Here is a 16,104-nt window from a genome sequence, read left to right on the forward strand (position 1 = left end):
GTCCGCAAGGACTTTCTGGTGTGATCTTGGTTCGCAAGCCCACCTCCGGGGTTGGTAATGCTGGGGTATATATTCTAAGGTGAGGAATCTAACTAACGTGTTTCTTTCAGATGAACAAGTTGCTAACCTTCAGTAATGATGCATCTGTAAGAAACATTAGTTAGTTGGATTCCTCACCGACCCACCCAGCCTCCCCGTTCTGCGAACCGACATATAGGGTTAAGGTTCTCCCTTTCAGGGCCCTAGATTTTTTGGCACCAGTGTCGGTCTCTTGCATGACTCAGCGTCCCTGGCGCGGAAAGCTATGTATAAGAACTGACGTCAGCGCGCGAGGGCGGCGTCTAAGTACTCCGACGTCATTCCGGCGCACGACGCCGACGACGGACGCGGAGCCGCAGACGACGCCTAGCGACACGCAAGGGGTATTGCTACAAAAATCTTTCCGGATTCAGTCTGACGCCTGGGGATATTCTAAGGTGAGGAATCTAACTAACTAATGTTTCTTACAGTAACATATTTACCGAAGGTAAGTAACTTGTTCGTCTCTTACAACAGCATAAAGGTGCCCCAGTTTCCACTGATGTTTTTAACAAACAGAAACACGGGCTCCGGTATCCAAAATAAAGGTGCCTCAGTCTCTACTGTTATCTCTTAGGACTTCCCGTTTTCACCTGATTATAGAAAGGTGCCCTCAGGTGCCCCCAGATAGAACAGCAGTAACACTTATGCCCTCAGACACTCTGGATTACAGAAACATCAGTGTGTGGTGGCCCAGGCCTCAAGACTGAGCGTTACCTGGTCTGGGTCATTTGTCCACCTCCAGGCTTCTCCACTGTGCGAGAGGACCCCCGCACGGGCTGACACCATCACCACCACCTGCGGGGAAGAGAGAGAGCTGCTCTGGCCTCAAGCGCTGCACCTGCTCAAGACTGCCCGGGCCTCGGGCGGCTCGACGACAGCAGGTAGGAATTCTCAGCGGCCCAGGGAAACACTGGCTCGAGGTTTCCTTGGTCTCCCGGCTTGCGGGGGTTGGACTCCTGAGAAACGCTGCGTGGGGAAAGCGTCCAACTCTTCCTTGGAGAGAGGGTGTCCGTGGCTATGTGGAAATATGGATTTTTCTGATCAGTTATGTCCCCTATCTTGGACCCCAACGGTTTCATGTATAAATCACAAGTACATGTATGTTCCCTCCAGTTCCAGTTATGAAGACGCAAACACATGTGCGTCCACCGTCAACATGTCCTCTTTCAGATCCGCCATGAATGGGCCGGATATTCCATTCCTAAGTATGAAAGGCCACCGGCTTTATATGGTTCACTTATGCCATTTTACAGTCCAGGCGAGTAGGCCCTGATTCTGCCATCAAGCTTTTCCTGCCTTCTGCCTCTGAGAGCTCCAGTCTGAGCCTGCATCTGTGACCATGAACTTTGTCTCATTCTCTGCGCGGCTAACGGTGCCTGACATCAGCCCGTTGCCTGCCAAAAACTGTATTTCACCTTCGAAATTATCTGCTCCGCTCCCTATCCAATGCATTCCTGTCTAGTAGTTTAAGTAAACATTCTTCCAGCTACCGAGCAAAAGGCCCGGCTTCACTGTCTTTATGCAAGTAATTCATAGCCCTGTTACTATGGAAGATTTCTGCCCTCGCATCTAGTGTAGACACTTAGACGCTTGTACACGCACTAATAGTCAGTATAGTCAGTATAGAATAAGATTCTACTCTAAGAGACTTCTCTTTTGGATAACACAGTTCTTTAAACATAGGATGTTAGATATGATTTGGGATTAGGTTGACTTGACCCTCTAGACTTCTGTCGCCACATGTAGAGCTAAATGTCAAGTCCCCTTCACCCCCTAGTTGCACGTCAATCACACGTCATGCCGCTGCGCGCGCATTTCTGCCAAGTATTTCTGCTGACATTGCGAAATTCTTTCATGGAACCACCCTATTATGACATCATACCTGATGACGTTCTTTAGTTACACCCAGTTCCACCCACTTTTGCTACGCATGTATGTTTTATCTTTACTATCAATTGTTACGCCTCCTGCATTTGCTTCACTGTAATGCCTATTGTATAAAAATGATTACTTGTCAATAAAGTAGCGTCTTCACTTCCTGAACCTTCGTGGTGATGGAATATGGAGCTCCTCAATTTAAATTGATTCTGGAATAAAGCCCGTTCCGAACCTCTAATACCACGGATTCTGCCTCTTATTTTACTGAGCTATTATTATAGATTTTCCGCATCAAATTAAGTTCCGGTAATTAAATTATTTACCACAGCTATCCGGCGGCTGCATCTGACACCCTACTGGGCGCGGTTGAGGTGTCTCGGCTTCCCTAGCCGAGAGATTCCGGTCGCTAGACAACACCTCACAGCCAAGTAGACTGCAGCAATCCCTCTCCTTCATTGTGAATCCTGGTCCCGTATTCGAGCCGGCGGGGGTGATTGGGCAAACAGGTTTTTGGCGGCTTTTTCTTCTGGGGGCAGAGTGCCGCGGCTTCCATGGGTACACAGGGGAAACGAGGCCTGAGGCTAATGGCAGGTAGGCTGGCCCTCAGCGTCTTCCTCCCTTAATGCTGCAGACTCCACAGCGATCGCAGCACACAAAGGGCTGTGTAAGGGCACACACACACACAGCGCAGCTTGGAAGAGAAAGACTTGAAAACTTTGATGTCCCTGAGTTTCCTACAACAGGAAGCCAGCACACACAGGCCCTTTGAGACTCCTCTCAAGCAGGGGGTAAACTCAGCACACAGCAAAGTCCCTTTATTTCCCTTGGCAGAATCAACTACTGCAGAACAACCCCAGACAGCACACAGCAAAGGGGCAGCGCTTCGCCTCCAATCATTCCAGCTCTTCTTCTTGGCAAAGGTCCCTCTTGAATCATGAAGTAGTCTGAAGTCTGGGGTTTTGGGGTCTGATACATATACCCCAAAATGTCTTTGTTCTCTTTGTGCAGGGGCCTCTGAGCCCAGTTCAAACCATTTCTGCCTACACTGGTGCAGCACAACCACAGGAGGTGGAGACCGCATTCTGCAAGGGAGACAGGCTCCATTCATGTGCTGGGTAAATCTCCTCCCACCACTCTATATGCAGCCTGGGTCCATTCAGCTCAGGGCTGGGTCATCCAGGAAAGGCCAGGCACACCTCAACGCCCCAGAGGCTTTCTACAGGGAATGCACATCCTCTGTCCCACTGAAACCAGACAGTCAGTCCACAAACAGGCAGAGGCACACGGATTGGTTGAACAAGAAAATAGCCTCCTTCTAAAAGTACTATTTTCAAACACATAATTTAAAAACTATCTTTACTCAGATGTGTTATAAAATTCTGAGTTCAGGGATACCAAACTCCATTTTTCTATTTCATCCCCATGGGAAGATATGCTTGTAAAAATGTAACAAAGCATTCCCCATTCTGACCTATTGGGCAAGATAGCCTTTCAATAGTGAAAAACAAAATTGGCAGTATTTCACTATCGGGACATGTTACATACTCCAGTACATGTCCTTCTTTTCACATACACTGCACCCTGCCCAGGGGGGTACCTTGGGCCTACCCTAGGGGTGTCCTATGTGTAAGAAAAGGGAAGGGTAGGGCCTGGCAAGTGAGTGCACTTGCCAAGTCGACATGGCAGGTAACAAACTGCGCACAGGCATCACTGTGGCAGGCCTGAGGCATCTTTTCAGGGCTACTCATGTGGGTGGCACAATCAATGCTGCAACCCCACTAGTAGTATTTGATTTACCAGCCCTGGCACACTCAGTGCACTTTACTAGGGACCTACTGGTAAAACAAATATGCCAATCAGGGAGAACCAATCATAATATCAGTTTATACAGGGAGCACTTGCACTTTGACACTGATCAGCAGTGTCATGGTGCCCAAAGCATCCAAGCCAGCACAGCATGAAAAACACAGGAGGTAGAGGCAAAAAGTCAGGGGAAACCACGCCAAGGATGCCTGGTCTAACACCACTCATCCCCCTGCTGACAGCCCGGCCCCTTAATCACAACTGTGCCAGACCTTTAAAAATAAAACGATAATAACATATTATTATTATAATTTTATTTTTCATGTGCGGCAACGCTTCTCTGCCTTAGCACTTAGACGCTCCACTGTCCATTGGTAAATAAAGGCAGAGAAATGCACAGTTTGCTTATGACTGCAGAAGTGGTTTGGAGCTTGTTCTGTTTTTTCCTAGGTGTAACATTGAGCTCCTTGTGGCTAACAGTCAATGGTGGCTAAATATTTGCTGCAGTGTAAAGTTGTGAATGTTGTTACTCCGCCTATTTCCTTTACTTTCAATTATCTCTGTGATACTAGAAATTATGTCAGAACCTGAAGCATGTGACAATCAGGGAGGCGGTGGAGGAATAATTCTCCAATTAGCTTGTTTCATTTAGTGCTTAATACTATTCTTTTCTAAGCATTGGAGGGATTTGGTGGCAGTTGTAGTGGGCGAGGAATGGATAGTGAATTAGAGGAATGGTTGACAGGAGAGGTGTTGATAACAGAAGGTGGCATTGTGTGATAGCTTGAGATCTACCGTTTTTAGGTCTCGCCTAGCGACACAGCGCATGTGCTGCCCGCTTGCGAGATCTATTGTCGTCAGTTTTGCCTCGGAAGCAGGGTGGAAGCTCCACCCATGCTTTGCATTGGTGTGCGTCAAAAATGTGAGCTTTTGATTGGAAGGGAGGCATGTTTGTTCCCTCCCTGTCTCCTGTGTGCCGTGCCTGCCCGGACAGGAGATGTGCACGCGTACAGCTCAAGGTGTATCAGCACAACGCGCGCATGGCACACTTTCACTTTCTTTTGTGTGGTATTCTCTCATCTTGAGTTTTGCGGGCGTCTCGTGATTGCAGAGCTGTCTACAGGGGAGTCTGCAGCCACTTCCAGCCAGAAGAGTTTACTGCTTCGTGAATTTACCCCAGTTCTAGGCTCCAAAGATGCACGCCACTTCTTTGCACTTCGTGAATTGAGGCTCCAAAGACGCACAGCACTTCTTTGCACTTCATGAATTTACCCCAGTTCTAGGCTTTATAGATGCACAACACTTCTTTGCACTTTAAATTTACCCCAGTTCTGGGATCCATGGATTCTTGGCATTTTTTTTTAAGTTTATGAACTTACTGCAGTTCTAGGCTTCATAGAGTCACGGCACTTCTTTACCCTTTGCACATTTACTCCATTTCCAGGCTCAGTAGATGCGCTGTACTATGTTGCACTTTGCGAATTTACCCCAATTTCGGGCAACGTAGATTCACAGCACTACTTTTCACTTTATGAATTTGCCCCAGTGCTTTACTAGGTGACCTCGAAGCGCTTCTCTGACTTTTGAATTCGCCCGAGTTCTGCATAGCCGGTGTCACCACGCTTGTGGGCACACTTCATGGATTTACCTCTGTCTTGCCCTCCATTAATTCACCGCAGTCGTACCCCCACCTGTGTAGTCATCAGCGTGTTTACCAGTCAGGAGGTCAGTGAGTGACGAACTGTGTGCTGTACAAAAACATGCAACATAAGACAGAGCGTCCCTCCGTCTCAGTCTTAGAGCGCTTAGAAGCGCTGTAGTCGGAACACTTTAAGAGTGCCAGTACCGCTGCCTGCCCATGCGACGCAGTGTGTGTATTCGACGTTAGAATGTAAACAAAGGAACGGTGCCCGTGCATGCCTGGTAATCCACTCCGGTATTTTACAAAGGAAGAGAAAAGAAACAAACTTGTGTGATCTGATGAACAGCTGTTGAACTTGGGTGGATCCGGAAATATGTTTGTTTTGAGCGAACAAGCAGTGTGCAATTAAACGTTTCCAGTCCCTGCGGAGGGCGTGAACAGCTGCTACACCCTCTATATAAGCACCTTCTCCAACGAGTAGCGAAAGGGCCAATAACAACCATTAATACCCAACAGCATCTGGGCACGGAGGCCTCTCCGATCTCCTGCAAGTAGGCAGACAGAGTGTCTGTTTCCATCAGCGCCCTGTCTGGCTTCAGACTCGCAGTGCATACACCCTGATGCTGAGGGCTGTGTGCAGTGTGAATACAAGCAGGGCCAGTTTTCCCTTCATCCTTGTGAGGTAGATGAAGAAAGTACTGCTGGGCGTGGTCACGGTTACATGTACTAGCATTGCCTCAGAGAGTTTCCGAGACTGAACCTAAAATCAGTGCAATATTTGGAGGGGAGACAGGTTTGATTACTGTGAAACTAGAAATATTTTGGGACGCAGGACCGGGCAAAATCCGTTGGTAGAGTGAGGGATTTCTTTTTGAGGGATCACGTCAACGTGGTGACGGTGGGGGGCAGGGATCCAGACCTGATTTTTGATTGTCAGGTCTGCTTTTCCTTTTGCTGCAAGTGGGGGAGTAAAATACAGCATCCAATTTGGATCAATGGGCCCCTCGGGGATCTAGGCCCCGGTGCCTCTGGAAATTGAGTCTTGCAAAACGGAATATACTAATGTGTCTCAGACACATTTTGCGAGTCCCTATGGGATCACAAATGACCTGCCTCGTCAATATTCATGAGACTGGCGTCAATTGCTACCCTTTGGGAATGGGCTACAATCATAAGGATAGTGGCCTGCTGGGGACAGCACACCACCGTGTCTTTGATTTCTTTTTAAATACAGCAATGTTTTCTTTCAAATGCAGCCCAATTTTCTCAAAGAAAAATGGGATGCGTTTAAAATAAAAAGAAAGAAAAATTTCCTTTTTATGTTTATAGTGGAGGCAGTGGTTTGTGGGACCACTGTCTACTCTTGAAAAATAATTTTGTATACATTCATAAAGGGGAAGGGTCTTGTGGGGACCATTTCTTATTTGAGACTGGCTTACCACCTACTTGTAGTAGGTGGTAACTGCGATTGTTTTGCGACTGCATTTGCGGCCGCCAAACAATAGTACACCCCCCTGCAACTCGCTATTAGGTAGGTACGCCCTTGGCATGCCTTTTCCTAATAGCGACTCGCAAACCCTATTTTGCTAGTTCGTAATAGGTTATCGACTTCCAAAATAGGGTTTGTACATACTACAACCCTTTTTATCTTTTGCAAACGGCCCGATTTTCTGTTTGCGACCGCTAAAAACGGTCATACATCTGGCCTTTGATGCCACAGACAGTAGTAGGGTTGGGAGAGGGACAATGCATCACACAGCCATCTTACACCATACACCCATGAAAACGATTGCTTCTGATACAAACAGGTCTATGTTTGCACATCAGAGGCGTAGGGCAGTTACAGTGGCGACCAATCAGGGGCGCAGCCTTCAATGTTCAAGTAGATGCTCCAACAACTTTAGGGGCCCATGGTATCCCAAATACCGATGCATTTTAATACCGAAACAGCAAATGGGTGGAATGGGGGCGTGGACGCATTGTCCTGGCTTGCACCAGGGCCCTAGCACCCACCTTTACTACACCACTGTGAGCAATAATATAAACAGGAATTTTCTTGTTTTTTCTATAGGCGAGATAAGACCCTGAGGAGTTTTATAGAGCTTGTGTAGCAAGACACTATCATGGAGACCCAAATAATGCATACTTCATTTACATAGGGGCATCTACTACTATGTTTCGACTCCTTTGCGGATTTAGTGGTGGTGTCTTCCTCAGGTTGGGATCTATAAGGTAAATTGATGTATCCAGTTGTGAGAAAGTGCCATCTTTCTTGCATGGTATGCCCCACTTTTTGCTGAATTGCTGAATGTATTTTGACTGAGTGTGCCCTGGACTCCTACCAATCAGGTGCCCAGGGCCTAAGTTCCTTCCCTAAAACACAAATTGGCAAACCCTGGCCACATGTCAGCCCCTGGTAAATGGTACCCTAGGTACCCAGGGCCTTGGGACCGGGAAGGCCTCTAAGGGCTGCAGCACTTATTGTGCCACCCTTAGAGGCCCTGTACCCTAACACAAACACACTGCCCTTGCAGGCTGAGTGTCTGGGTACAAGACAAAACAAAGAGTCGACATGGCACACATCCCTGTGTGCCATGCCCACAACCTACACTGCCCTGGCATACATCAGCCACCCCTCTAGCTGGGTGCACTATGCCAGTGGTGTGGGCACAGGAGCATGAACCCTGTGCACCTACAGTACCCAGGTCCATTCCTGGGCACTGTAAGTGCAGTGCTGCCATTTAAGAGTATATGGTGCTCAGAGATCGTCAAACACGAACTCCACAGCACCATAATGGCAACACTGAAGACTGAGAAGTTTGGTATCAAACTTCTCAGCACATTAAACCCGCACTGATGCCAGTGTGGGATTTAATGTACGAAGCACTGCAGAGGGCATCTTAGAGATGCCCCCTGAAACCTAACCTACAATGCACGTCTTGTCTGGGAGGCTGCCTGGGCTGCCACACAGCAGACATGTTGCTGGACCCCTGGGTGGAGAGGCCCCGCTCTCCTGGGCCTGCAACAATGCACATCCTGGGCTTGGTGCTAGGTCTCCTCCCCCAGGATGGGCTGGGGGAAGCTTCAAAGGCATGCCGCCTTTGTGAGCTTCTCCAGGCCACTTGCTGTACCCAGCAAACTGGCCCCCACCGGTTCTGACCTCCACTCTGGTGGGAAGACTGGCCGGAAACCCCAAGTAAGGACAGGGGATGTGCCAGCCTCTGCCAACCCCACCCCTCAGGTGGGGAGGCGAGGTGAAGCACATCTCTGGGCTCTCGCCATCTTGAAGATGGGAAGCCCTGCCCAATCAGGATTAGGCTACTGCCCCCCCTCCCACAGGAGAGTGGCAGGATAGGGGGTGTACCCACCCCAGGGCAGGGACCCATTGGTCCTTGCCCTTTACCTACCTATAATGCCCCTAAATCTAGTATTTAGGGGCACCCTGAACCTTCCTTCCTCAGATTCCAGATTCCGTAAAAGCAAAGAAGAACAAGAAGAAAAAAGACCTGCCGTGCAGCTGCTAAGAAAAGGAAGACACCAACTGCTTTGGCCCCAGCCCTAACGGCCTGTCGACCCTCGAACCTGCTCCTGCTAAACCCCGGCACCTCCTGTGGCCAGCAACCTCACAAACCCCGAGGACCTGGCTACCTTGCGACTCTAAGCATCTGGGACTCCCATGAGCAGTGGCTCTGCTCAAAGCAAGTTTCTAACCCCTGGCATCAGCCCGGAACCGCGAACCCTGCACACTCTGCACCCGCCAAGCCTGGCCTGTGCCGGAGTGGACTAAGACCCTGAGGACGTCCCCCCGGCGACTGTGACCCCAAATCCGGCACCAAGGACCCACCTCGAAGCTCCTAACGATGCCTGCAGCCTCAGAACCAGGGACCACTCCAACCGCGATCAACAGAGGGTAAGATTTCCCGACATCAAAAGGCACCCCTGCACCCGGCGCCCTGCGGCCCCCTGTGCCCGAATCCTGGGTACCTACCTATTCTCCAACGACCCAACTTACCTCTCGAAGTGGTGGTGGCACCCGAAGAATCTTCGGCCCCGAACTTGCAGCCTTTGTTCGTCCTTGAGCTTTGTCATTGAAATCCATTGAGCGCCCGAAGGCTCAAAAGCACCCTGCACACAGCCGCCGGAGGGGCCCTGGCAGTGCAACTTCTACTCCTACCTACTTCCCCATTTGCCCTGAGCAAGTGACCAGGAGCCCAGCTCCCACAGCCGCGTGGCCTGCTAGTCAGCAGCCACCAACCAAGGCCCCCCTGCCTTCCATAGGATAACATTGGGCCTAACTCACTCTGCACCCGGCCGCCCCAGTGCCGCTGAGAGTGTAACAACTGTACCAACCTGACCCTGGAAGACCCCTGAGTCTGTGCCCAGAACCTTAACTCTGCCAGTCGAGTACTTACCCAAAGGATGATAACTCACTTTTCTTCCATAGGGTAACATTGACTGGTTTCTTCTGAAATTTCTTCTAAGTGTGGAGTTTCTAAAACCTAAAATATTATCCTAAAATCAACCGAGTAACGAAAACGGAAATACTCACCTGGTATTAGGAGAGATCCCAGTGCTGGATCTTCGTGCCCAGCACTGACCCTGAAAATTACTTACAACCGTACTTACCATTAACCCAGTTTTCTTCCATAGGAAATCATTGACTGTTTTTCTGTGAAATTTCTTCTAAGTGTCGATTTTTGCAAACTACAAATATTCTTTAAAAATCGTACCAACTGGGAAACCGTAATTACTTACCTGTTTTAGATAGATACCCCAGTGCTGAGCCTAGGAGCCCAACACTGGGTTACAAAAGTAACGAGAACCTACTTTAACAGTAACTTGAATTTTCACCCATAGGAAACCATTGACTGTTTTTCTATGAAATTTCTTCTAAGTGTCTATTTTGCAAACCTATAAATATTCCTTACAAATCGCCTGTATAACTTAAACACAGTTTTTCAGCTGCTTACAGGTGGTACACTAGTGCTGGATCCAGGATCCAACACTGACCTAGAAAAAGTAACCATAACCCCACTTACCTGCTAAGTGAACTTCCATCCATAGGATAACATTGGTAATTTGATCAGAAAAAGTTTCTAAGTGTCAACTTTTAAAATAGCAAAATATTGTTTAACAATCACAACATTAACTTAACCAAATTTACTCACTTGTTTCCAAGAACTGTCCCAGGACTGAATCTAGGATCCAGTCCTGGAATTAGAAAAGTAATCCTGAAAGTAATTAATTGCATATAATTTAAAGTTCCCATTGAGCTCAATGTATTATTGTGTTTGAAATTGTGTTGCCTATTGCAACAACCTGTAACTATTCCCTACAAAAGTCCATTGCAGATTGCAAAAGTATTTTAACTAAAGCATCTCATTCTGAGAAAGTATATTTTGATACCTATTGTTGGTTCTAAAATAAAACAACCATATCTGTTTTTATATAAACCATTGGCCTAGAGTTCAGTTCTTGAGTGTGTGAGACCATTTGCTGACTTGAGTGTGTACAACAAATGCTTTACACTGTCCTCTGATACTGCCTTACTGCTCGACCAAGCTACCACTTTAGAGAGTAAGGTTACATCTAACTTTAACCTCTGCCAAACCTCTGGGGACTGTGGACTCTATACACACTGTACCTATTTGGGAACAGTATATACAGAACCACTTTCTCACACCAGTAAGTAGTGGTGGGTCTGTAAATAAAGGGTGTGTGTCAATTAGAAGGTTGGTGGTACTCTTCTCAGGGAGTGGAAACAGGTTCAAGAACATCTGATACCTCATTGAAACCTCTGATAAGGTTTGCAAGATTAAGCGTGGCCCCAGTAACAAACAAAGGTAACTGTTTGTTTTTTATATCTCAGCAAAGAATAATGATTTAAACATGAAAAATAAAAGCAAAATATTTAGTATGCATTTTTGTTCTGAAGTACACAATATTCCCTCCTATGCGGCAATTTGACCATTTTGGGTGATTTCAATGTTCATGTTGATGACCCTACTTCCACTTTAGCAACCCAGCGCGTTCAAACTTTGGCTGGTTTTAATCTAATCCAATGGCCCACCGGGCTGGCCACATGCTTGACCTGATCTTTACCAATGTATCTAGTCTGCTGGTCAATAATCCAGAACAATTGGTATGGTCCCATCATTTTAGTATACATTTTATGATTTCCCATCCAGACTAGGAGAGCCCCTATCCAGGATATGAAAAGAAAGTGATAGAATCTATCTGAGGAATCCCTGGCTCAGTCATCAGCTCCTCTCTACCCACTTTATCAGGAGCAGTTGAATCTGACATCCTGCTGTTTGATAATTGGATTTCTACCTGGTTAGATTGCCTCGCTCCCTTTAAAAAGTATGTGGCAAAAAGGTTGAGGCCATCTTCTCCTTGGTTTTCCCCACTCCTAACAACGGAGAAATGTTTGTGCAAAAAACTCGAGAGTAATTGGATGAAATCGTATGACTCCAATGGTACGACTCTCTATAAAGCAGCGCTTGGGAGCTTACGCAAAAAAATCGTATTGCTATGCAAGAATATTTTGCACTCCACGTGAAGTCAGCAGCGAATTCGCATAAGGAAGTATTTAAACAAGCATTTGCAATGCAATAGGTCTCGCATTTACACGCGTTTCAGCTATTGACATTGCAAATAACAATGTCTTTTATTTTTGTTTTTAAAACATAAATAAAAGGCATTGTCATTTACTATACCAATAGCTCAAACTTGCGTAAGTGCGAGACCTATTGCATTGCAAATGTTTGTTTATTGTATGCTACTGGATATATCTGTAGAGTTCTTGGGTTTGGCTGTTCCACACATCACACGGTCACACATACCTTAGTAACAAATGGCTATTTGAAGAATGCCTGATGCAAATGTGGTTTGGGTGAACAATTCTTGTAATGTCTGATTTCCACTGAAAGCCATTAACATCAGTAAACATATTGAAATCCAGTTATTCACTTGTGTGACATAACAGAGGGAAACAAAAGTGATTCCCCACTGTTGTGAAGTCACCAGGGTACCCACTTGCTTTCCATGTGTTCCACGCCTCATCCAGGTCGTCCGAGTCATACTCGAGGTGGCCAAATGGGTGCTGGCATACTCGCCCGCCTTCTCCCGCTTCTCCTGGGGTAGTCTCAGTGATGCATGGGTGGATACTGTCTGTGTGCCTCCACGTATTGCCTGTGTGATTGTTCACTGCATAACTTTGGAAAGTGTTGTCGGTCTGTGCCTGCACTATATATGTAAGAAAGTGAGCCCTGTCACCTTCATGATGCAAGTGAATGGCAGGGGCGTAGCCTCGGGGATGTATGGGGTGCTATATCTCCCTACTAAATATATTTTCTGATAAATAGTTGGGTACAATACTTTGTCGGGTATAGTGAGGTGTGTATCGATTTTCTCCGGAGATTTTTACATAAGCACAGACAAAACACACACACTCGCTCCCCTTCTCTCTGTTTTGAAATTCGTCAAAATGGTGGTTATTTTTACATCGTGTGTTTTCTCTTACTTACTAACCCTACAAATCTGCATTCCTCTCGCTTTCCACTGCGCCTTAAGCCCCTCTCATGCACCTAAACATTAATTCCCAGCGTGATTGTTGGAAAATCTGAAGCTCACCTCCCCCACCCCCCCTTCAATCTCACTGACCAAGCTACGCCCCTGTTGAACGTTTCTCCTATTTTTTTCCCCCAGCCTGATGAATTATACTTTGAAGAAGGGGACATTATCTACATTGCAGATATGGTGAGTTTACATTAATGCATCTTAACTAGTCATTGATAGTGCACTTTGTTTTCTAATCCTCACTAATTTTGCATCTCCCCTTCTGCTTCTAGAGTGACACAAATTGGTGGAAAGGTACTTGCAAAGGGCGGACAGGACTAATCCCCAGCAACTACGGTAAATGTTAGCAACCTATAAGGATAAGAGTTACTGGAACCTTTCCAGATCTAATTGATGCACGTTTCACGATGACAATTTTCTTTTTTTTTTTTATCAATGGCATGATTTCTGTTTTGGGAGAGAAATTCGGTAAGTGCTTGATTGCCACAAACGTTTACAAGCACAGTGACCTACACTGGTATGTGATACTGCAGACCCTGGAAAAAGGAAGCATGAAGACCTTGCTAAACATGGGTTTCAGTCTATCAAAATACTTACTTGGAATGTTTGCATCGCCCAAGTCCTTTACATACTGCTAACGGAAAGAGCGCTTCATTTCATTCCATGCATCCTGGTTTGCCACAGCCCTTTGGCAGGCACATTTGATAGCATGTTTATTGCACATCTGTGCTACTTTCTTCAGTTTGTTGTGGCAGCAGAAAGTATAAAGTGGATTGTGGATGGGATTTGATGAAATGTAATTTCCATAATTTAGTAAGAACAGACCAATTATGTTCGGAAAGTTGCAGTATTTGTCATTTGCATTCTCGCACGCCTTTTACACAGCCCTCTGAAGGTAGGGGTGGCAGCTATTGCAGTTTGCCCCAGGCTCTGCACTTTTCAGTGCCCCAATATGTTACAAAATGTATTTATGTATCACAGAAGCGGGCTGTACCTCTGACAGGTTACAACGCCTTGCACTACGTTACATCCATCATTTGTTGGAGCTGCTTCCAAATGTTCCAGAGACCTTGTTTTGTTTTAGGTCTGGCGTAAGCGGAGACCTTTTAATTTTACTAAAATTATATGTATAATATACTTACATAAAGGAGCTTTCCGCCATATCTCTTTATCCAGTTGTCTGTTCTTGCATTCACATTTTACTTCCGCCCACTACAGCATACCACATGGGGCAGTGGGTGAGCCTACTTCAGTCACCGGCTAACTTTACTTTGAGTGACTGCATTTATTCCTTTCACAAGGAGCACATCCACACATAAGGTAGTTCCCTTCAGTGCCTGTGCTTTTGTTTTTACTTTAGTATTACTTTGTTTGTAAAGCTTGATGTGATCGGACGCTTTCTACCAGATAAGAGCACAGGGCACATTCCAGCTTTATCAGTTCATGCCTCCTGCCAGTGCTGTTGTTAATTCCTTTTAATGTGCTTTTACTTTATATGACTGCTGCTTTTTTATAGCGTACCAGGAGCTCATATGAACTCTGAATACGAGCTCATGAGGGTGATCTATCTTTGCAACCTTCACTGTCCGCCTCTCATTTCTTCTTTCTATCCTTCTTTCTCTCGTTCTTTCCATTCTTCTTTCTTTTGTTCTTTCCTTCTTTCTTTCTGTCCTTCTTTCCCTCTTCCCTTTCTTTCTTTCTTTCTTTCTTTCTTTCTTTCTTTCTTTCTTTCTTTCTTTCTTTCTTTCTTTCTTTCTTTCTTTCTTTCTTTCTTTCTTTCTTTCTTTCTTTCTTTCTTTCTTTCTTTCTTTCTTTCCACACACTCCACACAACTTTGCATTCTTCATCATAGGTACCCTCCTCACACAGACAAGCGCTTCTCTTTCCCCCAGACAGCACCTGTAGCCGGCATGGCAAAGACCAAGGTTTCACACACCTTATCTGAAGAGTGAGTAGAGGCGAGATCCCTACTTAGTGTTTGTCCAGAATCAGTGGATTATAACAAAAAACACCCTACTATGGATTGTTTTACTTACTTTTGTTATATCAATTCTACTCTTGAAAGTGACACTAGTGGAGAGGTGTATGGTCCTGGAGAGTTCATCCACACTTCTCCTACAAGGGTATCATGTAGGCACAAACATGGTGACACCCTCCATTCCAGGTTGAATCTGCCCCTGTCCTTTTTATTTACGACTGGGTCCAGGAATAACATTTAGAGGCCACCAACAGGAATTTTGTAGCAGCGCTTTGTTTCCCCTCAGCAATTTTTATTTTTTCTCACACTTGCACCACCCCCATAGAGAATCCTCTTTTTTGCCATCTTCTCCAGAGCTCCCCTTTCAGGAGGGTTGTAGCCTACACTGGTTCCCTCGGTGGTGTGTGAAGAGGAGCACTATGATGAAGCATGCTAAGGTTGGGTGGGTGAGGGATTCGTTCTTTCATATAATGGCACGTACAACTCTAGCATGTATTTTATATTTTAGGATAGTCGACTTGGAGTATCTATTGTAGCATTGAAATACACCTCCCATCAGTGACCTTTTCATAAGTTTGGCACTGCTTTTAAGTTGTTGGTCAGTTTAAGGTGGACTTCCTAAACTTTCTTAATATGATCAGTCTGTCCTTATTATGCAAGACTTGAATGTGTAGGCAGGTTTAAAGGGTACCACAGTATAGCCTCTCTCCTTGATCTGCGGGTCTCTGAGATGGAGGGAGTGGGTGTCCTTACTCACACATGAAGAACGTCGTATTATAGTGTATTATATCCTAAGACTTTAGAAGTACGTGTGGAGACAGTTTTTTGTGCTTCACTGATGCTTAGATTTCCTGTCTCCTTGACAATAAGAAGATGCAAGACAATCCATGTACAAGTAGGAAGTAGGAAAATTATGTTCACATGTCATTTGACAATCATACAGATGCAGGGTGTTAAAAAATGTATGTGGAAACTAGTAATTGATACCTCCCTGCTACCTGTGGAACAAGTTTGCTAGTCTTCATAACTCACACTTGGGTATTAGCTTTGTGTTGCCAAGGCAAAATGCCAAAGATAAAAAGATATGAAGAAGGAACTTGTGTTATACTGAGCACTCACTAAGAAGCAGTACTGAACAGAG

At 45.9% G+C, this 16,104-nt stretch overlaps 1 protein-coding gene across 1 annotated transcript in view; it reads left to right on the plus strand.

Annotated features, from left to right (window-relative positions):
* OSTF1 (osteoclast stimulating factor 1) overlaps window positions 1-16,104 on the plus strand; it is a 195,607-nt gene that overhangs the window by 113,445 nt on the left and 66,058 nt on the right. The window contains exons 3-4 of the mRNA XM_085633085.1: window positions 13,115-13,165; window positions 13,258-13,321. Coding sequence (XP_085489211.1) covers window positions 13,115-13,165; window positions 13,258-13,321 — 115 coding nt within the window. The remainder of the gene's footprint in view (window positions 1-13,114; window positions 13,166-13,257; window positions 13,322-16,104) is intronic.

The sequence above is a fragment of the Triturus cristatus genome, chromosome 2_1 (genome assembly GCF_964204655.1).
Source record: "Triturus cristatus chromosome 2_1, aTriCri1.1, whole genome shotgun sequence".
NCBI lineage: Eukaryota > Metazoa > Chordata > Amphibia > Caudata > Salamandridae > Triturus > Triturus cristatus.